Raw genomic sequence first — 27624 nt, 5'->3', positions numbered from 1 at the left:
AAGGGGTTAAATACAACAGGCAGGCTGAAGCCCCGGTCAGGTAAGAAAAGGTTAAATACAAATATCTCTGTTGCAATTGGATATTATTTGTTGGGCAAGTTGAGGGTAAAAATAAACCCGCCCTCTGAAGGGCATTAGGTTAGGAGTCTCTGCAGTCAGGAAGGGGTTAAAACGCACTGATTAATATTGCACAGGGCAGGTAAGTGCAAACCTTGCTGGGCGGGGAGGAAAATGAGAGAGAAAAGAGTTAACAACAGCACCCCTGGTGGTTGGGCGGGGTCGGAGATTGGGCACCGCCCCCTCCACACTTGTCCCGTATTGTCATGTAAAGCAGAGTACCTCCTTGTCATTGTGCCCATCCAGCAGGCAGTCTATTAGAGGCAGCTCTGTGCATTGCCCAGTTACAGGACATGTACCTTTAGGAAGAGGAGCCCAGCAACCTCCACAGACCTTTCTCCGCAGCTTCTCCTTCCAGGACCCTCTATGTACAAAATGGATTATTCCTACCTGAATTCGTATGATTCCTGCATGGCAGCCATGGAAGCCTCTGCCTATGCAGACTTCAGTTCCTGCAGCCAACCCAACAGCTTCCAGTACAACCCAATCCGGAGCAGCTTCACTGCCAACCCTGGGTGCCCACCTCTCACCACTGCCAACTGCACCCTGGGGGCACTGAGGGACCACCAGCCTTCCCCCTACTCCACAGGTAAGGGCAGTCCTGTCCCGGAACTTTGTCACACTGATAAATATATATATATATATATATATATATATATATATCTTCGATTGTTGCACTGCTAACCTTAAATTGAAAGATAAATTGTAACTTTATGACGCTTGCAAATATAAACTGGTCCTATGACTCAAATAACACAGAGGTGGAAATATATGTTCAGCTGATTGTAAACTTGTAGCAATGCAAACTGCTCGTTACATAGTTACATAGTTAGTCAGGTTGAAAAAAGACACAAGTGCATCCAGTTCAACCGCAAAAATAACTTGAAAGAATAATTGTAACTTAATGACGTTGCCAGATATAAAGTGGTCTTATTACCCTAATAACTCAGAGATGAAAATGTATATTCAGCTAATTATTAACTTGTAAACCTACAAACTGTCATCCAATAACTTGTATAAGAATAATTGTAACTTAATGACATTGTCAGATATAAACTGGTCTTATTACCCTAATAACTCAGGGGTGAAAATAGATATTCAGCTAATTATTACCTTGTAGCAATGCAAACCTCTCGTCCAATAACTTAAAAAAATACTTGTAACGTTATGACGCGGTACAATGTAAACTGGTCTTAATACCCTAATAACTCAGGGGTGAAGATATATATTCAGCTAATTATAAGCTTGCAGCAATGCAAACCTCTCATCCAATAACTTGGATGAATTATTGCAACTTTATGGCATTGCCAAGTCTAAACTGGTCTTATTAATCTAATAACTCAGAGGTGAAAATATACATCCAACTAATTATAACCTTGTAGCAATGCAAACCTCTCGTCCGATAACTTGAAAGAATAATTTGTAACTTTATGATGCTGTCAGATATAAACTGGTCCTAATACCCTAATAACTCAGGGGTGAAAATATATATTCAGCTAATTATAATCTTGTAGCAATGCAAACCGTCATCCAATAACTTGAAAGAATAATTGCAACTTCATGACACTGCCAAGTATAAACTGCCAAGTATAAACTTTTCTTATTAACCGAATAACACAGATGTGAAATTATATATTCGGCTAATGATTACCTTGTAGCAATGCAAACCTCTCATCCAATAACTTGAAAGAATAATTTGTAACTTTATGTTGCTGTCAGATATAAACTGGTCCTAATACCCTAATAACTCAGGGGTGAAAATATATATTCAGCTAATTATAACCTTGTAACAATGCAAACCGTCATCCAAAAACTTGAAAGAATAATTGCAATTTCATGACACTTTCAAGTATAAACTTTTCTTATTACCCGAATAACACAGAGGTGAAATTCTATATTCAGCTAATGATTGTGGCAATACAAACCTCTCATCCAATGACTTGAACGAATAATTGTAACGTGAAGCTGCACAATGTAAACTGGTCTTAATACCCTAATAACGCAGGGGTGGAAAATATACATCCAGCTAATTATAACCTTGTAGCAATGCAAACCTCCCGTCCAATAACTTTGAAGGATAATTGCAACTTTATGGCATTGCCAAGTCTAAACTGTTCTTATTACCCTAATAACTCAGAGGTGCAAATACATAACTCATTTAATTATAACCGCACATTATTTGCGCTAATAACTTGTTAGAACAATTATAACTTTATTGCACTACTAACAACAGTTTGTCCCCCTCCTCACCCGAGTAGCATTAGAGATGAGTAGCATGCAATCCACAACTGCTACTTTATTACCGTTGACTGTCATTCTCACCCGCCGATAACTCATGCAATCAATGATTATAACTTTATTACACAGCGGAGTGCTAACTGTCCCTAACACCATAACAACTCAGGGGTGCGATATGTTTATTCAATTATTATAACTTTATTAGGTGCCAACATCACATTCTGTCTCTTAATACTCCAATAACTCAGAGCAGTATGTTATTCAGTCAGCCATGATGACTGTATTGCACAGCAAAATTATGACTGTCCCTCATCACCGAGGTGTACAATAAAACACCCCCCCCCCCCATTATTTATCTCATCCATTATCCGTTTTCGATCGCCCGTTCCTGTCCTCTCCCACCCAATAATTCAAAAACATTATCCATTCTAACTCTGTATTACATCACAATAGTTCACTATCGAGGCTTATAATATTGCATCACGATATATACGATTAAAACCTCGTCCCACCCACATTCTTTTATTCCAGGATGTGCAATAAATTCAATTATTATGAGATCTTTACATGTTGTGTTATATATCACCTGCCTGTTAAACTATTAGTGGTTGACTAGGAAAGCTCCAAATCACTGACAATTATTTCTATTTCTATATTTTTTTTATATTATCAGTATAAGATCTGTAAGTCACTCTAAAACTACAATGCTCTGAAGTCTATTAAATTATCGTGTTTATTTGTATTTTTTTTAATTGTTGTTTATATTATATTATATATAAATAATAGTATGTTATTATTTTTTATTATAATTTTTTTTATTATCATTTTTTATTATTATTTATATTATTGAATATTAAATAACAGTGCTATTGTTGTTTAACCAGATCACTCTTTAATTTATTAGATGTTAACCTTCTACCAATAACATTTTATTCCCTTCCCACTAATAATTATTAAATTATCGTATTTATTTGTATTTTTTTATTGTTATTTATATTATATTATATATAAATAACAGTATGTTATTATTTTTTATTATCATTTTTTTATTATCTTTTTATTATTATTATTTTTATTATTGAATATTAAATAACAGTGCTATTGTTGTTTAACCAGATCACTCATTCATTTATTCCCTTCCATTCCATTCTTTCCCTTCCCACTAATAATATATCAGTATTTAATAAATATGGAAAGAAATATATTAAAATGGACTCTCTTTCTGAAGCTTCTACCATAACATACACAGATATCACAAAAAACAAAACAAAAAAAGTTATCTGGTTAAACAACAATAGCACTGTTATTTAATATTCAATAATAAAAATAATAATAATAAAAAGATAATAAAAAAAGATAAAAAAAATATTAACATACTGTTATTTATATATATAATATAATATAAATAACAATAAAAAAAATACAAATAAACACGATAATTTAATAATTATTAGTGGGAAGGGAATAAAATGTTATTGGTAGAAGGTTAACATCTAATAAATTAAAGAGTGATCTGATTAAACAACAATAGCACTGTTATTTAATATTCAATAATATAAATAATAATAAAAAATGATAATAAAAAAAAACAAAAAAACTAAAACAAAAACACAAATATCAGCCTAAATGTTCTGTACACAAATTAGTAGAAAACTCTCTTATCGTTATAAAATCAGTATTTTGTGATGCAGTTGATTTACTGGCTGTTATTATCAAGAACAAGAGGAGATCTTTGTTTATTTGTGGACAGTTATGTGTTAATTGTAGTAGGTAGTTTAAAGAATACAGTCCTTTTTGGATTATTGTAAATATCTAAATATATTTGATGCAAATGGGATTTTTCTGCATTTGAAAAAAAAAAAAAAAACATTTGTTAGATAAAAAAATTAATATAGAAATAACATTCTGTATAAAAACTGTTTTTTATTGTTCCATTGCTATGTCAATATCAAATGATGATATCATAATGAATAGTATGTCACTACAAATATTATCATCTTAATATTAAAAATAATATTATTGTGATTACATTAATAACCTCAATTACTGTAGAAGAAGACATTTTCCCTTTTTCTGTTTTTATTCTTTTTATCTGAAGAATACCTTTTATTTATTTATTTTCATTCTTTTTATTAGAGGAATACATTGTATTTCGTTTTTTTTTCATTCTTTCTATTAGATGAATACATTTTATTCCTTTATTTCTTTCTTTCTATTAGAGGAATACATTGTATTTCCTTCTTTTTTCATTCTTTCTATTAGAGGAATACATTGTATTTCCTTCTTTTTTCATTCTTTCTATTAGAGGAATACATTTAATTTTTTTTTTCAATTGTTTTTATTAGAAGACTAATAAAAAGAATGAAATTTTTTTTTTACAGGACTACATTTTAATTATTTATCTTTCATTCTTTTTAAACGAGAAATACATTCTACTTTGAGTGTGTCACACAAAGTGCAGGTATTAATTTTAATTTTTTCACTTTGTACAGTACCTAAAAAGAGGATGAAATAATAGCAATACAAATATTAGATAGTATAAGGATTACAATTATTCTTCAAAAGTTCATTCGTTTACTAGAGCATTATTTCACTAAAATTCATTCAAAATTCAGCGAGAAATGAATAAATCTCTATCACATCAGTATCTATTGGAACTATTTTTTTTTTTTAATGCTATTACTGTAAGAGCATATCATCCTGATAGTGTCACTAAATTCTGATGTCACAATATCTCAAGAACATTGTAATATGTTTTTAATGATTTTACTATTTTATTTTATGTTATGGAAACAATATCCAATAAAACAACACATTTTTATATAACTCTTATATTTCTATTGTAATAATAAAGTAACAAAATGATATATATATTTAATATCTCCAATAAATGTTTTATATATATATATATATATATATATATACATATATATATATATATATATATATAATATTTTTTTTTCTTTTTTTCTTTTCTATCTATCTATCTATCTATCTATATATATATATATATATATATATATATATATATATATATATATATATATATATATATATATATATATATATATTTTTTTTTTCTCTTCTATCTATCTATCTATCTATATATATATAGATATATATATAGATATATATATCTATAGATATCTATAGATATCTCTATAGATATATATATTTATTTTCTCTCTCTCTCTCTCTCTCTCTCTCTCTCTCTCTCTCTCTCTCTCTCTCTCTCTCTCTCTCTATATATATATATATATATATATATATATATATATAGATATAGATAGATAGATAGATAGATAGATAGATATAGATATATATATATATAAAAGAAATATATATATATATATATATATAGATATAGAGATATCTATAGATATCTCTATAGAGATATCTATCTATCTATCTATCTATCTATCTATCTATCTATCTATCTATATGTATATATATGTATAGTTTTTTTTTTTAGAGGTAAGAAATATCACTTTGTTACTTTATAGCTACAATAGAAATTTGATAGTTATATTTAAAAAACAAAATTAAAACATTTCATATATATATATGTTTTTATAGATATGAAATATCACTTTGTTACTGCTATTGTACTGTAACGATATGATGTTTTATATAAAAAAAAAAAAATATATATATATATATATATATATATATATATATATATATATTATATTAGATATAAAATAAATATCATATTGTTACAATATTTTAACACTCACAGGGGTAAATTAATATATATATATAGATATAGATATATAGTGTTAGATTTTAGATATTGTGAGCAATTTAATTTAATTTACTTTAAAGATATTAATATAGTAATTTCTTCATGATTTATAAATCCTGTATAATAATAACAATTTGCTATAACGTCATTTTCATGTATAATATTCTAACACTCACAAAGGTAAAGAAGTAATCTATATATATATATTACTTTACCTTTGTGATTGTTAAAATATTATACATCAAAATGACGTTATAGCAAATTGTTATTATTATTATACAGGATTTATAAATCATGAAGAAATTACTATATTAATATTTTTTAAGTAAAGTAAATTAAATTGATCACAATATCTAAAATGTAACACTACAGTACAGAATTTACTGCACACATTTCTCCCCAATCTTATTACACCTTATTCATTTTGTTAAAAATTGTTTACAATGGACATTTCTATGGCAGTGAAATTTTGGTCAAAAACAAAAAAAATTAATAAAATCCAATGTTTTAGAATTAGAATTTTTTTTTTTTTTTTGCTACATTTTCAATTTAAAATAATTTTATTTTACCCATTACCACACAAATAGCAGATATATACCAAATGCTGCTACAAAGATAGTCTGGAACGAACTGATTCCTATTAATGGAATTCAGAAATCCGCTCTAAATGTTGCATTTAAAATTTTATTTTAAATTGAACTTAACATTTTGAATGGCAACTAAACAATTTTGTTGGTAATTGATGACAGTATTGGGATTGTTGGTGTACATGTGCTGTGTACACAGGGGCCTTTGTATCTCTATAGCCTGGAGTGCTGCAGTGATTGCTGCTAAGATAATGTGCAGATATTCGGGGTGGTGGGGGGGGGGGGGGTGCAGGTGACGGAACGATGTTTGCCTTTGTTTATCCTTCACTAGAGGAATGACAGCTGCAATCCGGTTGGTTTATACGACAACACAGGCACTATAGGGTACACGATTATTTTATTACATAATAAGACCCCCTCCTCCTTCCTGCACTTCCTGCAAAATGATATCTGTGTAAAAGTCCAGAATTTATAAAAATCTGAAAAGATTTTCAGTTCATTTTTTATTTTCCTTTAACCAGAATTGCTACATAAAATCTCCAGTAATCACAATTAACTAAGCAATCTATTGCCTACCGCAAGTTCTAAAATTGATCAAAAATATAAGAACATTTTTTATTTTATTTTTGGTTTTTAAACTTAAATTAAATTACAATTTGAAAAAAAAAATTGGTTAAAATTAAACTTAATTTAGAAAAAAATGATCAAAAACATTTAAAAAAAACTGAATTAAAATTTGAAAAAAATGTAATAAAATTAAATTAAATTTTAAAAAAAATTATCAAAAAGATGAAAAAAAATAATTTAAAGGCTTAAATTGAATTAAAAGTTGAAAAAATGTATTCAATTAAATTGCAATTTGAAAAAAAAAGTGTTAAAATTAAACTTAATTTTAAAAAAAATTATCAAAAAGATTTAAAAAAAAATTGAATTAGAATTTGAAAAAAAAAATGTAATACAATTAAATTAAATAAAAGAAAAATGACCAAAAAGATGAAAAAAAATAATTTAAAGACTTAAATTGAATTAAAAGTTGAAAAAATGTATTAAAATTAAATTAGATTTAAAAAAAAGTTGAAAAAAAAATGAAAAAAAATGAAAGACTTATTGCCCACTGGCAATAATAAAATTATCCAAACGGGCTTCCCATTTGTGCGTTTTGGCAGCACACGGTAAGACACGTTCGGGGGGCACCTGCTTTTCCCACACGAGTGTTACTGCAACGCATGTTGCCTGCGCTAACGCATTCCGGTGCCACTCAGAACGAATGGCTCCCCAGCACAATATGCGCTACACCACAACGCATGGGACACTGTGCTACAAAAAAAAAATGGCGCATGTTTTTTTTCAATGACTTGACCAATATATGTTAAAGCATGCAAAAAAACGCATGTTAATGCGACACACTTGGACTCCAAGGTAAGGCCCCCAAAGTACGTGCGTTACGTCACACCAAGACGTCACACCAAGACGCATAGACAGGAACTACCCGTCTCATTGCGGTGCACTTGTGTGCGTTAGCAGCAGAAATGCAACATACACGTGCGATGACGATATCTGCATTCATTTGGAGATCTGCCATCTTCACAAATGCATTTGGTCTGCAGTCTTTCATATTTATATGGCGACGCAGCTCCACCGTTAACTCTTATATCCTTACAGGTTAAAGCCAGAGTACAATTATATCATATGTGATTACCATTATTAATTTTATTATTACTGTTATTATTATAGTTAAAATCACTATTATTAGTATTTTTATTATTATTATTATTATTATTATTCTATTTATTTTGTATTGTTATTATTTTTTATGTATTTTTTATTATTACTATTAGTACAAAAATTACTTTATTTTTATTTCATGTATTTTTTTATTATAATTATTATTTAATTAATTTATTCTTATTACTACTAGTACTATTACTAAAAAATACTTCATTATCATTTAACACATTATTATTATGATTATTTAATGTATTTATTCTTATTACGATTAGTACTATTACTAAAGATTACTTCATTATTATTTAATGCAATTGTTATTATTAATTGCATTTATTATTATTATTTATAGCACTATTACTAAAGATTACTTAATTATTATTTAACACATTTTTATTATTATTATTTATTGCACTATTACTAAAGATTACTTCATTATTATTTAACGCATTTTTATTATTATTATTTCATGTATTTATTCTTATTACGATTAGTACTATTACAAAAAATGTGTTAATTAATATTTAATTCAATTATTATTGTATTTATTATTACTATTAGTACTAGTACTAAAAATTACTTTATTATTTAATGTATTTTTTATTATTATTATTATTATTATTATTTAATTTATTTATTCTTATTACTACTAGTACTATTTCTAAACATAGTTAGTTACTTAATTATCATTTAATGCATTTTTATTATTATTATTAGTGTTATTATTGAATGTATTTATTCTTATTACTATTAGTACTAATACTAAAAATGACTTAATTATTATTTAATGTATTTATTATTTTCCTTCTCTGGTTCAACTGTGGGTATGGGGTTTTGTATATAGGATTGTAAAAAAAAAAAAAAACTGTCTTTTTTTTTTGTTTTCCCCTTTTTATTGGATAAACTAGACTATTTAACCATTATTGTTAATAATATTATTTAATTTTTTTTAATTAATATTATTATTACTAAAAACGACTAAATAAATTTTTTTCTGGGAATAAATCAATTCATAGGAAAAGAGTACTGAGACACGCAGCAGTTCACTAATTTAATAAAGTGACATGACATGCTTTCCGCCTTGTCTATTATTGCCCCCATTACTAATACAGAGCAGTGCTAATGTAACCCCCCCGGGGAGGTCAGTGTGAGTGATTATCTCGCCCCCCTGAGGTCACACAACCCTCCCATCTATCTAATTAGAGATAAGGCATGAAAAGCCCAGATTTTCCACTGCTGACTACTCGTCAGTGACACTCTCTGCAGTGTTACTGTCTGGTTTTGCCAAAATCGAGATGTCGCACCTCACCCGATAGAGTCGCTCTAACAAGGCCGTCTACTGGATGTATAAAGCGGAGTATGGATGCGCAAAATAAGATATTTTGAATGACCTCTCAACACATTGAGACAACGCAGCCCCAATGCACATGCGTTTCAGCACACCACTACCCGCCGTAAGGTTGCAGAAAATGGCGCATGTACGTGTTTTTGGGCGCCGTGGTGCATTGCTAGCTCACTCCTTTGAACGGGTCCATGGCGGAAATTGTGTCTGGAAAAATAAATAAATTGGGAAGTGTTACATTATATCACCGAGGAAGAGATAATATCCCCAAATGTAACATTTATAGTGATCTCATCTTCATAAGTAAGTCACATATGGGCTAACCAGACATTAATGAGCATATGACATCACAAGGAAGAAATTCCCACCCTGACATGAATTATCTATTCCATCAAAGCTGGAGGAGAAGTCGTTTCTGTCCCCTTTTTACATTTTTTTTTTTTTTTTTTTACAATATATATATATATATATTTTTTTTTTATTCAAATTGTTATTATTTTATTTTATTTATTTATTTATTATTATTATTATTATTATTATTATTATTATTATTATTTATTTATTATTTTATTTATTATTTTATTATTTACTCGTTATTATTATTATTTTGGTAGTAACTTATTTCCTTAAATAGTTTTATTCAAGTGATATTATTTTTTTAAAGTTACTTCTATTATAAATGCTTATGACTAATTTATGAATGAAATATTTTAATCATGATTCATTTCATTTTAACTATTTCTATTTAAGTCAAATTTATTGATTTGCAGTTTCTTTTAAGATTCGTAATTATGCTTAATTTACGAAGGAAATATTTTAATACTATTTTTTTAATTTATTTTTACTCCTGTCATTTTTTTTTTTTTTTATGAATTTGTAGTTCCTTTCATGATTTAGTATTATGCTTAGTCTATGAATATGATTTTTTTTTCATAACTCTTTCTTTTAATTACATTTCACTCCAGTAATATTTATCAACTTGTAGTTTTTTTATGATATATGATTATGTTGAATGAAACATTTTTTTTTACAATACATTTTTATTTTATATATAGTATTCAGGTATTTTTTTTTATTTTTATTAATTTGTAGTTACTTTTACTGAATATACAAAATATCAAATATAATGTGGTAATTAAATATAAAAAAAATATAATAAAATATTATTCCTAAATTATGAATGAAATGTGTTCATCATAATTTTTACTCCAGTAATATTTTTATCAATTTATATATTTTTTTATGATATAGGATTATCCTTAGTATATGGATTCAATATTTTTTATAATAAATTTGTTTTTTATATCTTATATTTAAGTAATATTTTTATTAATTTGCAGGTAATCTTATTGGTTGGTTTCTTGGTCAGTTACTCGGTCGGTTCCTTGGTTGGTAAACTTGTTGGTTGACTAGTTGGTTCATTGGTCAGTTGTTTAGTCAGTTCATTGCTCATTGGTCAGTTCTTCGGTCGGTTCATTGGTTAGTTTCTCAGTCGATTCATTGGTCAGTTTCTCTCTAGGATCCTTAGTTGGTTCCTTGGACAGTTCATTGGTCAGTTCCTCTGTATGTTCCTCAGCCAGTTCCTTTATGGGTTTCTTGGTCAGTTCCTCGGTCGGTTCCTTGGTTGGTAAACTTGTTGCTTGATTAGTTGGTTCATTGGTCAGTTCTTTGGTTAGTCCATTGGTCAGTTCCTCGGTAGGATCTTTAGCTGGGTCCTTGGTCAGTTTATTAGTCAGTACCTCTGTATGTTTCTTGGAATGTTTCTGGACCAGTTCCTTGGTTAATTTCTTGATCAGTTCCTCAATTGCTTCCTTGATTCATAAACTTGTTGGTTGACTAGTTGGTTCATTGGTCAGTTCTTTGGTTGGTTCATTGGTCAGTCCTTCAGTCAGTTCATTGGTCAGTTCCTCAGTAGGATCCTTAGTTCCTTGGTCAGTTTATTGGTCAGTTCCTCTTTATGTTCCTCGACCAGTTCTATAGTTAGTTTCTTGGTCAGTTCTTGGTTGGTAAACTTGTTGGTTCATTGGTCAATTCTTCAGTTGGTTCATTGGTCAGTTCCTTGGTAGGATCCTCAGTTGGTTCCTTGATCAGTTTATTAGTCAGTTTCCTGATCAGTTCCTTGGTTAATTTCTTGGTCAGTTCCTCAGTTGGTAAACTTGTTGGTTTACTAGTTGGTTCATTGGTCAGTTCTTTGATCGGTTCATTGGTCAGTTCTTTGTTCGGTTCATTGGTCTGTTCCTCAGTAGGATGCCCGGTTAGTTCCTTGCTCAGTTTATTGGTCAGTTGCACGGTATGTTCCTCGGGCAGTTCCTTAGTTGTTTTTTTGGTCAGTTCCTCGGTCGGTTCCTTGGTTTGTAAACTTGTTGGTTGACTAGTTGGTTCATTGGTAAGCTCTTTGGTAGGTTCATTGGTCAGTTCCTGGGTAGGATTCTCAGTTGGTTCCTTGCTCAGTTCCTCAGTATGTTCCTCAGCCAGTTCCTTGGTTGGTTTCTTGGTCAGTGCCTCAGTCAGTTTCTTGGTTGGTAAACTTGGTTAATTAGTTGGTTCATTGGTCAGCTCATTGGTCAGTTTTTTGGTCAGTTCATTGGTGAGTTCCTCTGTAGGATCCTCAGTTGGTTCTTTGATCAGTTCCTCTAAATGTTCCTGGGCCAGTTCCTTGATTGGTTTTTTGGTCAGTTCCTTGGTTGGTTCCTTGGTTGGTAAACTTGCTGGTTGACTAGTTGCTTCATTGGTCAGTACTTTGGTCAGTTCTTTGGTTAGATGTTCCGTCGGTTCATTGGTCTGTTCCTCGGTAGGATCCTCAGTTAGTTCCTTGGTCAGTTTATTGGTCAGTTGCTCGGTATGTTCCTTGGACAGTTTCTTAGTTGTTTTTTTGGCCAGTTCCTCGGTCAGTTCCTTGGTTGGTAAACTTGCTGGCTGACTAGTTGCTTCATTGGTCAGTACTTTGGTCAGTTCTTTGGTTAGATGTTCCGTTGGTTCATTGGTCTGTTCCTCGGTAGGATCCTCAGTTAGTTCCTTGGTCAGTTTATTGGTCAGTTGCTCGGTATGTTCCTTGGACAGTTTCTTAGTTGTTTTTTTGGCCAGTTCCTCGGTCGGTTCCTTGGTTTGTAAATTTGTTGGTTGACTAGTTGGTTCATTGTTAAGCTTTTTGGTAGGTTCATTGGTCAGTTCCTGGGTAGGATTCTCAGTTGGTTCCTTGCTCAGTTGCTCAGTATGTTCCTCAGCCAGTTCCTTGGTTGGTTTCTTGGTCAGTGCTTCAGTCAGTTTCTTAGTTGGTAAACTTGTTGGTTAGTTGGTTCATTGGTCAGTTCTTTGGTCGGTTCATTGGTGAGTTCCTCTATAGGATCCTCAGTTGGTTCCTTGGTCAGTTCCTCTAAATGTTCCTGGGCCAGTTCCTTGGTTGGTTTCTTGGTCAGTTCCTCGGTTGGTTCCTTGGTTGGTAAACTTGCTGGTTGACTAATTGGTTCATTGGTCAGTACTTTGGTCGGTTCTTTGGTCAGATCTTCGATTGGTATGTTCCTTGTGTCCTTGGTCAGTTCCTCAGTCGCTTCCTTGGTTGGTGTTTTGGTCAGTTCCTCAGTTGGTTCATTGTCCGGTTCTTTGGTTGGTTTCTTGGTTGGTTCCTTGCTCACTTCCTAGGCCAGTTTCTCGGTAGAACACTAGCTTGAGAATGTGAGATGGTAACAGATAATATGAGAGGAAGGAGTTGGGTCCACATGGGCATTGTACTATCATTTATTGCATATTGGATCAGCAAAAACCTAATTTGTAGGGCTAAAAATGGTCGAAAAATGTAAAGTTATTCCGTTTCGTTGGATTCCAAGCCCCATGCCATAGAAGCCGTGGTTTTCATACACTGATGATGACTAAAAAGCCTGAAACAGTTGTATGCAGTTTACAATAAGGTGTTCATCTCTTCCCTCCTCCTTCCAAATCTAACAAAAAAAAAAAAGTTTTGGCTATAGATTCCCTTTAACTCTTCTATGGACTGCTTGCTGTTTGCAGTGCTCAGACCGAGCTGTGTAGGGCCCATCTCAGAATGCCCTTTTTTTTCTTCTGCCCCCTACAAAGTCCCCTGCTGAGGATTAGATGCCAGAAAGGATTACGGCTTCAAAGAAACCGCTAATTCCCCGGGAATTTGCATCACTGAACTGTCCCAGGGCAGCCAATATTGGCTCCGCAGGGGCCCCGGCTGTGCGTACAGTGTGAAGCTGGGAGCCCCCGAAAGGGAACTTATTGTCCTTCTAAAGATCTACAGAAGAATGTGAAATGTAACTAAATGTCAGATGTGTTAATGTCATTAAATCTCCTGTATAGATTGTAATATCGGTGCGGATCTCCTCACGACGTAGGCAGGTGCTGCTTCCTTAGCACCGCTCAGGGGCGGTTCTTTAGGCTGAGGAACGTTAGGCCGCGTTATCTTAGAGCCTCCTATTCATACGAATTGGCCGCCTAATGCACCAAAAAAAGGGGCATGTAATATATATATATATATATTTTGTGCATGTATTGTATTATATATTGTTCATGTGTTGGCGTGGGTTGTGGTGTGCTGCAAGACATATCTGGTGGTTGGTGTGGGGGCGATTAGGAATGAATGGCATGGCAGTGCACTAACGCATTTTCATGCATTGTGCTAATACATCAAGAGCAAGAGTGTGCCCCCCCCCCCCCGCCTTACTGCACCCCCTCCCGGAGAAATGGTTGGAGGGGACCTATACGGACTCCTCTGGACATCTTACGCGCCGTGTACCTGTCTAAGGAACTGTGCCGCATCAGCTTGTACCAGCCGTTCCGCGGCGGAGAAAGAGGGCCTAGGGTGAAAAGGGGCGGGGCATACAGACCGGAATTTTAGTGTGGAATGTCCTGGACCTCCAATGGGGTCAGCTCCATCCATGATATGTCAGTGCCAACTGGTATCTGTACTTACCTCTGACATCACTAATTATCATTGTCAGCAATTACGATTATTATTTATTGTGTTGCCATGTTTATTATGATTATGATGATGATGATGATGATTATTATATTATGTTATCATGGTATTAAATGATGATGATGATGATTATTATGTTATCATGTTAGGAAATTCTTCCTCCATGGTAGGGAGGCGTTAATATGTCCCTCCTTTAAAAGCAGTTAATAATTGTAGTATTAATAGTAGTAATAATAATAAAAGTAGTAATAATAATAATAATCATAAAAATAACAGTACTAAAATAAAAACTTTTTTTTTATTTAAGAGAATGTTGAACATGAAAATATAATGACTGCGCAAACAGAACTTGCGTTAAATCCTATTTTGTTATTTTTTATTTATAATTCTTATTTTATCTATTAGTTAACAGAAAAGAAATTACACAATGTTGCACATAAACATTAGTATTAATACTATTATATTATGTTATCATGTTATTATTATATGATGATGATGATGACTATTATTATGCTATCATCTTAGAACATTCTTCTTTAATAAGCCTCTCCTTCCATAGTGGGCAAATAAGAATAATAGTAATAGTGTAAATAATAATAATAGTATTAGAGATAATAATAATAATAACAGTATTAGTGATAATAATAATAATAATAATAATAATAATAATAATAATAATAATAATAATAATAACAGTATTAGTGCTAATAATAATAATAGTAGTATTAGTGATAATAATAATAATAGTAGTATTAGTGATAATAATAATAATAACAGTATTAGTGATAATAATAATAATAGTAGTATTAGTGATAATAGTAGTAGTAGTAGTAGAGATAATAATAATAGCAGTAGTAGTAGTAATAATAATAATAATACAAGTAGTAGTAATAATGATGATAAAAATAATAGTAATAATAAAAACTTTTTTTTATTATTATTAAAAAGAATGTTGAATGTAAAAATAGAATGACTGTGCAAACCGAACTTATGTTAAATAAAAAAAATTATTTTTCAATTATAATTCTTCTTTTATGTATAAGTTAAAAGAAAAAAATATATAAAATGTTGCACATAAACATTAGTATTAATACTATTATATTATATTATCATGTTATTATTATATGAAGATGAGTATTATTATGCTATCATGTTAGAACATTATTCCTCTGTGCTAGGGAGGCTTTAATAAGCCTCTCCTTCCATAGTGGGAAAATAAGAATAATAGTATTAGTGTAAATAATAATAATAGTATTAGTGATAATAATAATAGTAGTAGTAGTAGTAGTAGTAGTAGTAGTAGTAGTAGTAGTAGCGATAATAATAATAGTAGTAGTAGTAGTAGTAGTAGTAGTAGTAGTGATAATAATAATAGTAGTAGTAGTAGTAGTGATAATAATAGTAGTAGTAGTAATAGTAATAATAATACAAGTAGTAGTAATAATGATGATGATAAAAATAATAGTAATAATAAAAAAAACTTTTTTTTATTATTAAAAAGAATGTTGAACATAAAAATATAATGACTGTGCAAACCGAACTTATGTTAAATTAAATTTTTTCTTTTTCTTTTATGATTTATAATAATAGTAGTAGTAGTAGCAATAATAATAATAAATAGTAAAAATAAAAATAATAGTAATAAAAGTAGTAGTAATAATAATAATGAGGAGAAAATGAATAATGATAATTAAAACTTTTTATTTTATTTAAAAGAATGTTGAACATAAAAATACAATGACTGTGCAAACCGAACTTATGTTAAATTCTATTTTTTATTTTTCAATTATAATTCTTCTTTTATGTATTAGTTAGTAGAAAAAAAATATATATAAAATGTTGCATATAAACATTTGTATTATTGATATTATCTTATGTTATCATGTTGTTGTTATTATTATATGATGATGATGATGACTATTGTTATGCTATCATGTTAGAACATTCTTCCTCTGTGCTAGGGAGGCTTTAAAAAGTTTCTCCTTCCATAATGGGCTAATAATAATAATAATAATAATAGTAGTAGTAGTAGCGATAATAATAATAAATAGTAAAATAAAAATAATAGTAATAAAAGTAGTAGCAATAACAATAATGATAATAAAATGAATAATAATAATTAAAACTTTTTTATTTTATTTAAAAGAATGTCGAACATAAAAATACGACTGTGCAAAACTAACTTATGTTAAATTCTATTTTTTATTTTTCAATTATAATTCTTCTTTTATGTATTAGTTAAAAGAAAAAAATATATATAAAATGTTGCAGATAAACAGTATTATTAATAATATATTATATTATATTATATTATGATGATGACTATTGTTATGCTATCATGTTAGGACATTCTTCCTCTGTGCTAGGGAGGCCTTAAAAAGTTTCTCCTTCCATAATGGGATAATAATAATGATAATAATGATAATAGTAGTATTAGTAGTAGTCCTAATAATAATAGTAATAGTAATAAAAATAATAGTAGTAGTGGCAATAATAATAACAATAATTATTGTAGTAGTAGTAATAAAAGAAATGTAGTAGTAATAATAATAGTAATAATCAGTGCCGGGACAAGGTCATCCAGCGCCCAGGGCAAAGATGCCAAACTGCGCCCCCCTTTTCCTTAGGGTTAGGGTCAGGGTGCCCCCTACCCCTGAAATAAACCATTGCGCCAGGGGCAGCCGCCCTTCCTGCCCACCCCTTGTCCCTGGTAATAATAATAATAGTAGTAGTAACAGTAGTAATAATAATCATAGTAGTAGTAGTAATAACAATAATAATATTAGTAATAATACTAATAGTGGTAAAATTAAAAAAACTATTTTTACAACGTATTTAAGAGAATATTAAACATAAAAATGCAACGACTGAAAACGAATGCAGCCACCACTTCTATGTAGTGTGGTCACTCTAGCACAAGACTACAGAACACCTCCCCTCTCTTCTCTCTATATATACATAAGGAGTAGTATTCTTTAGCCCAGAGAGAGAGATGGGAACAATATAACCGATAAGAGCTCAGCACAGGCAAAGAGCACAGAAAGGTATCAGCTCATTCAACATACCACAAGGGGGCAGACTTTGGGGTTTGTGAGAAAGCATGTATGGGCACTATTATTTCTGTACTGATGGGTGTCGTAGGAATTTTGGGTTGATGGTGGTGTCTCTTTCTCTCTGACAGTCCCCTACAAGTTCTTCTCAGACCCGTCCAGCATCAACGAGAAGAGGAAGCAGCGGAGGATCCGGACCACCTTCACCAGCTCACAGCTGAAGGAGCTGGAGAGAGTCTTTGCGGAAACCCACTACCCCGATATCTACACCCGAGAAGAGCTGGCACTCAAAATAGACCTGACAGAGGCCCGGGTGCAGGTAATCAGCCCACCTAACCCCAGTCGAAAGGGTTTTCTTTTCAGTTTTGAGTTTTTATTTCATAATTACACTTGTTGGATGTTTGTACTGGTAACTCAGAAATATTCAGGCCGGGCACATCCAGGTTAAAGGTTTTCAGAAGCAGGTCAATAATGGAGGCCTCCATTATTGGGTGAGCCATTGTGACCTGTTGGTGATGGAGCAGGTTCCAGGGCTGTCATCTTTATTCTCCCAATACTTGCTCAACCAATGACTCACAACAACCATGGAGCCAGTGACATTTCAGGATGTGTGGGTCATCGACTCACCAAGTAGTTGGGGGGGGGGGGTCAGGATGACAACCCTGGGACCTGAACCCAAGAGTCAGCAACTCACCCTATAGTAAGGATGGGGATCAGGATGACAGCCCTGGAATTTGAACCCAAGGGTCAGCAACTCACCAAGTAGTAAGGATGGGGGGTCAGGATGGCAGCCCTGGAATTTGAGCCCAAGTGTCAGCAACTCAACAAGTAGTAAGGAGGGGGGTCAAGATGACAGCCCTGGGACCTGAACCCAAGAGTCAGCAACTCACCCTATAGTAAGGATGGGGGTCAGAATGGCAGTCTTGGAACCTGAACCCAAGGGTCAGCAACTCAAAGTAGTAAGGAGGGGGGGGGTCAGGATGACAACCCTGGAACCTGAAAATAAAGGTCAGCAACTCACCAAGTAGTAAAGGGGGGGGTCAAGATGACAGCACTGGAAGTTGAACCCAAGGGTCAGCAACTCAACAAGTATTAAGGGGGGGGGTCAAGATGACAGCCCTGGGACCTGAAGAGTCAGCAACTCACCAAGTAGTAATGAGCGGGATCAGGATCACAGCCCTGAATTTGAACCCAAGGGTCAGCAACTCACCAAGTAGTAAGGATGGGGGGTCAGGATGGCAGCCCTGGAATTTGAGCCCAAGTGTCAGCAACTCAACAAGTATTAAGGGGAGGAGGTCAAGATGACAGCCCTGGGACCTGAGGAGTCAGCAACTCACCAAGTAGTAAGGATGGGAGTCAAGATGACAGCCCTGACAGTTGAACCCAAGGGTCAGCAACTCACCAAGTAGTAAGAAGCGGGATCAGGATGACAACCCTGGAATTTGAACCCAAGGATCAACAACTCACTAAGTAGTAAGGTCAGGATGGCAGCCCTGGAACCTGAACCAAAGGGTCAGCATCTCCCCAAGTAGTAAGGAGGGGGATCAGGATGACAGTCCTGGAACCTGAACCCAAGGGTCAGCAACTCACCAAGTAATTAGTAAGGAGGGGGGTCAGAATGACAGCCCTGGAAACTGAACTCCCGTGTCATGTAAAAAAGATGAAGGCTGATACCTCTTGAAAATGCTGTTTCCTGGGCTGTCTCTGGCTGCCATAATGCATTGATCTGCAGGAAGTGATATAAAAGGGCTGTTAGAACACCTACTCTACCTGTTTCAGGCTAGCAAAGCCAGTGGTGTTGGATGAGAAGGCCTGGTTCGTAGCCCACACTATAATTCATCCGAAAAGGTGTTCTACTGGGTTGAGGTAAGGACTCTTTGCAGGTCAGTCAAGTTGCTCCACCCCAAACCCGCTTATCCATGTCTTTGTGGACCTTGCTTTGCGCACTGGTGGGCAGTCATGTTGGAACAGGAAGGGGCCATCCCCAAACTGTTCCCACAAAGTTGGTAGCATGAAATTGTCCAAAATGTCTTGGTATGCTGACGCCTTAAGAGTTCCCTTCACTGGAACGAAGGCGCCAAACCCAACCCCTGAAAAACAACCCCTCACCATAATCCCCCCTCCACCAAATGATTTGGACCACTGTACAAAGCAAGGTCCGTAAAGACATGGATAAGCGAGTTTGGGGTGGAGGAACATTAACTGGCCTGCAGAGAGTCCTGATTTCAACCCAATAGAACACCTTTGGGATGAATTCGAGTGGAGACTGCGAGCCAGGCCTTCTCATCCAACATCAATGCCTGACCTCACAAATGCACTTCTGGAAGAATGGTCAAACATTCCCATAGACACCCTCCTAAACCTTGTGGACGGCCTTCCCAGCAGAAGTGAAGCTTTTATAGCTGCAAAGGGCGGAGCCAACTCAATATTGAACCCTACGGACTAAGACTGGGATGCCATTAAAGTTAATGTGCGTGTAAAGGCAGGTGTCCCAATACTTTTGACAATATAGTGTATTTCCTTAACAAAACTAAAAACCGATTACACTTCTTTGCCAACGCAAACCCACAATTTTTGGCTACGGTGCCTTTCAGAAACCAATCAGCAATTTCAGTTTTTGTTTTTTAATTTTTTTTTGCAGGTCTGGTTTCAGAACCGACGAGCCAAATTCCGCAAGCAGGAGCGAGCGGCCAACTCCAAATCGGGGAGCAACTCCAGCAGCGGCTCGAGCGGTAAAAAGTCGGACCCCAGGTCCTCCTCCGAGGATGACGAGTCCAAAGAGTCCAACTGCAGCCCGACGCCCGACAGCACGGCCTCACTGCCCAACACTGCCAGCCTCAACAGTCCCAGCCTCAGCCCCAGCCCCAGCACCGGGACCAATCTGGTGCCGAGCCACGCCGCCCAGAGCCTGAAGGCCCCCGTGTGGCCCGGCATCCCAACTAGTAGCAGCGCCAACACAGCCGACCTCCTTAAAGCCTGGCAGCCGGCCGAAGCCGTCCCCGGACCCTTTGCCGGGGTCCTTTCCACCTTTCACCGGAAACCAAACACCCTAAAAACAAACCTATTCTAGAAGAAAGCCAACAATAAAAAATAAAAAATAAAGCCCAAATTGTAAAAAAAAAAAAAAAAAAATATTGAAATAAGACCCAATGCAACGTGGACAGGACCCAAAATCTGAACTATAGACTTTGTGGTTATATATAGAAAACCACCAATTTTGGGGGAAGGACCTTTCGCGTATTTGTCCTCATAACCTCACGTGTCTGCATCAAGCCGGGCCTAGAGCCCCCGCGGGTGACTTCCATGTACATTGAGAGACTGGGGTGCCCTTTAAAAAAAAAAACAACAAAAAAAACAAAGAAAAAAGTGTTTGGAGGAAAAGGGATCTGAACCAGCGGATGTACAGTAACCTTTCATGGACGCCACGGTATTGTCCCACCAAGCCGCAGCTCGCATATTTCATGTTTTATTTATTATTTATTGTATTTAAGTAGTTTTGTTTCTGTTTTTCAGTTCTTTTCTGACTAGGAAGCACTGATTTATTATTATTATTTTTTTGTATTTTTACTTTCAAAGGAATCAGGATTTTTGTTGTATATGAAATGTATTGTATATTTTTACCTCTTAAAGAACACCAGGCTAAAACACAAAAGCCTCTATATAGCAACCTGCAAAATATATATATATATATATATATATATATATATATGTATTTGTTCTAGAGGGGGGCTGCACACTTTTCTGAACTATCTTGTGTGTCACAGCCCCGCCTCCAGCATGCCCCCTCTGAACCTTAGCCCCTCCTCCACCCTCCCACAGAGTTTAGCTCCTCCTTTCTTAAATTCGTTTTTTTTTTTATTGGCCTGGTGTTCTTCCTGAGCGCAGCCAAAGAGGACATAGGGCGGAATGTGTATTTTTTTTATTTTTTTTTAGGTATGTGATCTTCCCTCAAGTCAACAAGATTCCTGAAATGACCGACCCCCCGGTGTTATTTTCCTAAAAAAATGCATCTTGTTGTGACCCAGTGTCCCTAACTCCGATGGAATATATATATATATATATATATATATATATATATTTATATACTGATATAGATATTTAGCAAGCTCCACCTCCACATCAGATTTCCCTGGGTGCCCAGACAGTATGTCAAATCTGCTATTTGGGAACAGCGCGCTGACGTACGATCGAAAACATACCACGTTTTCCCCCGGGTCTTATATTAATTTTGGCTACAGAAAACACACTAGGGCTTATTTTCAGGGGATGTCTTATTTATTTACTGTATGTACAAAAAGGTTCCTCCCCCCCGTCAGCTCAGGAGTCAGCATTGTGAAATTCTGTAATCCCAAAAACAAACCTTAAAGTCCTTGTAAAATCATTAGCTTTGGCACCATAAATAAAGCATTTTGTGTGTGTGTGGTTTTTTTTGCAGACGTTTTATAGATGATATATCTGGACTGGTTCCAGTCTGGAAATATCATCTATAAAACATCAAAAAAAAAAAAAAAACACACACACAAAATGCTTTATGGTGCCAAAGCTAATGATTTGTTTTATGGCCCCCACCTCTGGCAGAGATAACTTTTGAGCCACAGCCCCACCTCCAGGACAGCTAACTTTGTGCCACAGCCCCACCCCCGGCACAGTTAGCTTTGGTGTCACAGCCTCGCCTCCGGCACAGTTCGTTTTGATGTCACAGCCCCACCCCCCTGAAAGAGCAAATTTTTGGGTCACAGCCCCACCTCCGGCAGAGCTCACTTTTGTGCCACAGCCCCACCTCTGGCAGAGCTAATTATTGCATCACAGCCCCACTTCCAGCACAGTTAGTCTTGTGTAAAAGCCCAACCTCCAAAGCTATTTTGTGTGTCACAGCCCCACCTCCAGCAGAGCTACCTTTTGTGTCACAGCCCCACGTTCCGGCAGAGCTACCTTTTGTGTCACAGCCCCTCGTCCGGCAGAGCTACCTTTTGTGCCACAGCCCCACCTCCGGCAGAGCTCATTTTTGCGTCACAGCCCCACCTCCGACAAAGCTAATTTTTGTGTCACAGCCCCACCTCCGGCAGAGCTAATTTTTGCGTCACAGCCCCACCTCCGACAAAGCAAATTTTTGTGTCACAGCCCCACCTCCGGAAGAGCTTATTTTTGTGTCACAGCCCCACCTCCGGAAGAGCTTATTTTTGTGTCACAGCCCCACCTCCGGAAGAGCTTATTTTCGTGTCACAGCCCCACCTACGGCAGAGCTAACTTTTGTGTCACACCCCCAGCCCCGGCAGAGCTAACTTTTGTGTCACACCCCCAGCTCCAGCAGAGCTAACGTTTGTCTTACAGCCTCAGCTTCGGCAGAGCTATCTTTTTATCATATCCCCACCCCTGGCAGAGATAACTTTTGTGTCGCAGAGCTACCTTTTGTGTCACAGCCCCACCTCCGGAAGAGCTAATTTTTGCATCACAGCCCCACCTCCAACAGAGCTAATTTTTGTGTCACAGCCCCACCTCCAGAAGAGCTAATTTTTGTGTCACAGCCCCACCTCCAGCAGAGCTAATTTTTTGCGTCACAGCCCCACCTCCAACAGAGCTAATTTTTGCAACAGAGCTAATTTTTGTGCCACAGCCCCACCTCCAGCTGAGCTAATCTTTTGCGTCACAGCCCCACCTCCAACAGAGCCAATTTTTGTGTCACAGCCCCACCTCCGGAAGAGCTAATTTTTGTGTCACAGCCCCACCTCCAACAGAGCTAATTTTTGCAACAGAGCTAATTTTTGTGCCACAGCCCCACCTCCAGCTGAGCTAATCTTTTGCGTCACAACCCCACCTGCAACAGAGAAAATGTTTGTGTCACAGCCCCACCTCCGAAAGAGCTAATTTTTGTGTCACAGCCCCACCTATGGCAGAGCTAACTTTAGTGTCACACACCCAGCTCCGGCAGAGCTAACGTTTGCGTCACAGCCCCACCTCCGGCAGAGTTAACAATTGTGATACAGCCCCACCTCCAGCAGAGCTACCTTTTTGTCACAACCCCACCTCCGGCAGAGATAACTTTTGTGTCATAGCCCCACCTCCGGCAGAGCTAGCATTTGTGTCACAGCTCCACCTCTGGCAGGACAATTTTTTTGCTTTACAGCCCCACCTCCAGCATAGCAAACTTTTGCGTGTCAGCCCCACCTCCAGAAAAGCTCATCCAGCTGTAATGAACAACAGGGTAAAGCAAATGGGGGGGAAAAAAGGCTGATTGCAATTTTTTTTCGAGCAGCCTTTAGTAAGCCTAAAATCATCCCCAGCTTTGTCCTCCTCCCGAAAAATACGAGCCCGTCAGGGCTGCAGATGGGAGAGACAGTGTAGCTCACTCCAGCCGTTTGCCTGCTCTCTCAGCACCCACTGTGAACCAGATTTGGAATTTCAGATGGTATGCAGGGGGTGAAGGGAACGAGGTGTAAATAAGGATTCAACATATCGTAATCATCTTCTATAAAAACATTTAGCAAGTTTCAGGGAAAACAGACCATTTTTGTCCAGGGTTTTTCTTTTAAGGAATATCAAATCGAAAACGCTGAACAATATTCAGGACAGCAGGAAGTTCACCCTCAGAAACCTGCAGCGAGTAAGATAAGCAGGCCACCATGGCTAACGTCCTGAAAATGCTAGTCGCCTGGCTATACCGGCAAATACTCTCAGAACTTCTAACCTGCGGCTGTGTTCAGCAGGCTTTTCATAGTGTACCTGGAGGTGGGATATGCCTTACTGGCAGTAATTTGTGTAATGCAACCATGCTACACTACAGAGGGCGGAGCTTGAACCTGAGAACACAATCGGCTGCGATATCACAGACTTGGGAGGTAAAGACCTCAGTAGCCCTTAGGGATTTAGGCACGCAGAATTCTAAAAGAATTATGTAATTTGGTCATTAAGTTAAAATAATTCCAGGCTGTGAGCTCTCGTAAAGGCACACCAGACATAGCGGGACTTTTATAAAACATGTAAAGGGTTGTCTTGATTTTTGGCTCATTGCTTCCCACCAAGCTTATATCTAATCAATCACAACACAGATCAATATATAATATCACTTTTTCTTTCATCAAACAATTTTGAGTGAAGATAATCAATGAGAAGACGCGTTTTATTGACCAACGGTGCACTTCCTCAGGGGATCACTGGAGGTAATTATCTAAAATGTAGAAATGTATCATTGTAATACAAGTATTAATATAAATAATACAGGGATGACCTATGGGATCAGCACAGTGGCAATACCAAATGTTTTAAATCCTTGTCATCGCATTTTGTAAAAAATAAATAAAAATAAAATAAAATGATAAAGCTGCATTTACATCTTAGCATCACGTAAATGCGCATTTTTCGTAATTTTGTTTCCACACAACACACATCGGGCGGTCCATTCAATTGATTGTGCGAAAAACGAACCAAAGAAGCTGAACGGCACCACGTTTTTTTTTTTTTTTGCACATTCCGTGAACGAGTGTGAAAAACGCAAGCTTTTGCGAGCGTTTTCGTGGAACAGGCAGATGTGAATTGGAGCCTAAGGCCTTGTTCAGACCATATCCGTTGAGTTGTGTTTTTTTCTGCAAATCGCCACATTTGTAAAAAACTGAAGGACCTGTCACCATGCAACCAATCAGCCTCCACCTTCAGCTTGTTCAGTGAGGCTCGGTTCACACAAGGGCGACTTGTCCAGGCGACTTCACCGCCTGACAAGTCGCGCTTCGTTCTGTACTATGGAACCATTCTAATAGGAGCGACTCAAGTCGCTCCGACTTGGAAAAAAGGTTCCTGTACTACTTTTGGGGCGACTTCAGGCGACTTGCATTGACTTCTATACAGAAGTCGTTTTGCAAGTCACCGCTGAAGTCGTTTGCAGGTCGCGTCTGTGAGTCGCGCTGCAAGTCGTGCCGCCCCCTGTGTGAACCGAGCCTTAGGCTTTGAAAACGATAGACAGAAGTTGATTGGCTGTTGTGCACAGCTGCTCCAGTTTTGATAAAATCCCCCCCCATGGTGTTTTATGTAATACAGTGAACCCTGAGGAAGTGCACTGTTGGTTTACGAAACACGTTGAAAATTAGCCATCACATTGATTATTTTTACTCGAACATTTGTAATAAAAGAGAAAATAAAAAAATAGAAGCTGATTGGCTGCCATGCACAGCTGCTCCAGTTTTGATAAATCAACCCTCCCCCCCCCCCCATGTGTTTTATATATAATACAGTGATCACCTATGGGAAGTGGTCTAGGACAGTGTTTCTCAACTCCAGTCCTCAAGGCACCCCAACAGGTCATGTTTTCAGGATTTCCCGCAGATCAAATGGCTGTGGTAATTGCTAAGGCAGTGAAACTGATTAAATCACCCGTGCAAAATAACGGAAAACCTGAAAACATGACCTGTTGGTGCCCCTTGAGGACTGGAGTTGAGAAACATTGGTCTAGGACAGCCTTTCTCAACATTTTCAACACAGAGGAACCCTTGAAATAGTTCTCCAGTCTCGGGGAACCCCTGCTAAAAATTAGAGGTCTGTAACTCATGATACATTAGTGTGATGGTCAGTGGGAAGAATGGTCCTTACACTTGTGGTCATTTGGAAAAATTACCTCCTTAGGCCCCTTTCACACTGGGGCGGTTTTCAGGCGTTACAGCGCTAAAAATAGCGTCCTGTGTAGCGCCTGAAAAAAAAAACCGGCCCCTTTCACTCCAGTGTGAAAGCCGGAGGGCTTTCACACTGGAGCGATGCGCTGGCAGGACGGTGAAAAAAATCCTGCTAGCCGCATCTTTAGAGCGGTGAAGGAGCGGTGTATTCACCGCTCCTAAACCGCTCCTACCCGTTGAAATCAATGGGACAGCGCGGCAATATCGCCGGCAAAGCGCCGCTTGCGGGCGGTTTTAACCCTTTTTCGGCCGCTAGCGGGGGTTAAAACCACCCCGCTAGCGCCCGCAGACCGCCGCAGTGTGAAAGGGGCCTTACAGAGAGCTAAAAAGATCAATGGTGTCAGTGGGAACTTATCTGAGAGACAGAAATGGCCCAATACTAAAGGAATACCTAACAACCTCTGGAGGAACCCTGGTTGAGAATCACTGGTCTAGGAAAAGCTTCGGGAAATAGCCATCAATCATCTTCACTCAAACTTTTGGAATAATAGATAAAGTGTTATTTATCAATCCTTTGAGGACACAGATATGAGCAAAGTGGGTGGGAGATTTAAACCAAGACTTTCAATATTTTAGGAGGTTGTGAATTATATTTGGCAATAATATTCTACCTTATTGACTTCTAGTACCGTGACTGTCCTCTTTGTGTTTTTTTTTTGCCTACACTGATATGTTCTAGGGATGTTGGTGCACCTTTAATTTGGTAATAACTCCTATTATCCATATATTTGTTTGGCATTCAGTTTCCTCGTGGTAAATCCAACCATGACACGTATAATTATACAATGTTTCCACTTTTCACCAAGCAAATTGTCATTCCTTGGACAGGTAATATCCACAAAAATACATTCCTCCTAGGATTCCGCTCCATGGGAGAGCAACAGGTTAGGCCGCAGTCTCCAGAATGCTGCAAGAGATGGGACGTTCCATGATAATGTCTCTAGACAGGTTGCAGTCTCCGGAATGCTGCAAGAGATGGGACGTTCCATGATAATGTCTCTAGACAGGTTGCAGTCTCCGGAATGCTGCAAGAGATGGGACGTTCCATGACGCTATCCCTGTATCTTATGTATACCTCTATATATCTTCTGAACTGGTGAGGTCAAATACGAAGACACTGTATACAGAGAATGGAAGGTACATGATGGGAGATCACCGATATGTCATTTATTGAAGTCATCTGCAATTTATGATAATCCTAAATAAAGACTAATTTATTGAAAAGTC

At 36.1% G+C, this 27624-nt stretch overlaps 1 protein-coding gene across 2 annotated transcripts; it reads left to right on the top strand.

Annotated features, from left to right (window-relative positions):
• PHOX2A (paired like homeobox 2A) lies at positions 1–27624 on the top strand. Of its 2 annotated transcripts, XR_013262241.1 has the most exons (4): positions 1–706; positions 17872–18059; positions 20382–27345; positions 27405–27624. XR_013262241.1 is itself a non-coding variant. In XM_077451125.1 (3 exons), the coding sequence occupies exons 1-3, from the start codon at positions 484–486 to the stop codon at positions 20808–20810; spliced, it is 840 nt and encodes a 279-aa protein (XP_077307251.1). In that variant the 5' UTR covers positions 1–483; the 3' UTR covers positions 20811–27624. The 2 variants fall into 2 exon arrangements, 1 of the variants encoding a protein (XP_077307251.1); XM_077451125.1 differs by having other exon boundaries at positions 20382–27624.

This window comes from Lithobates pipiens, unplaced genomic scaffold (assembly GCF_037356315.1).
Source record: "Lithobates pipiens isolate NorthernLeopardFrog02 unplaced genomic scaffold, aLitPip1_a1.2 Scaffold_23, whole genome shotgun sequence".
NCBI lineage: Eukaryota > Metazoa > Chordata > Amphibia > Anura > Ranidae > Lithobates > Lithobates pipiens.
This window is presented reverse-complemented; position numbering and strand designations above follow the sequence as displayed.

Excerpts from the sequence above, each read along its gene's own strand:
- PHOX2A (XM_077451125.1), top strand. The coding sequence starts at position 484 with ATGTACAAAATGGATTATTCCTACCTGAATTCGTATGATTCCTGCATG. Across the intron at positions 707-17,871 it reads GCCTTCCCCCTACTCCACAG|TCCCCTACAAGTTCTTCTCA; the intron begins GTAAGGGCAGTC and ends TCTCTCTGACAG. Across the intron at positions 18,060-20,381 it reads TGACAGAGGCCCGGGTGCAG|GTCTGGTTTCAGAACCGACG; the intron begins GTAATCAGCCCA and ends TTTTTTTTGCAG.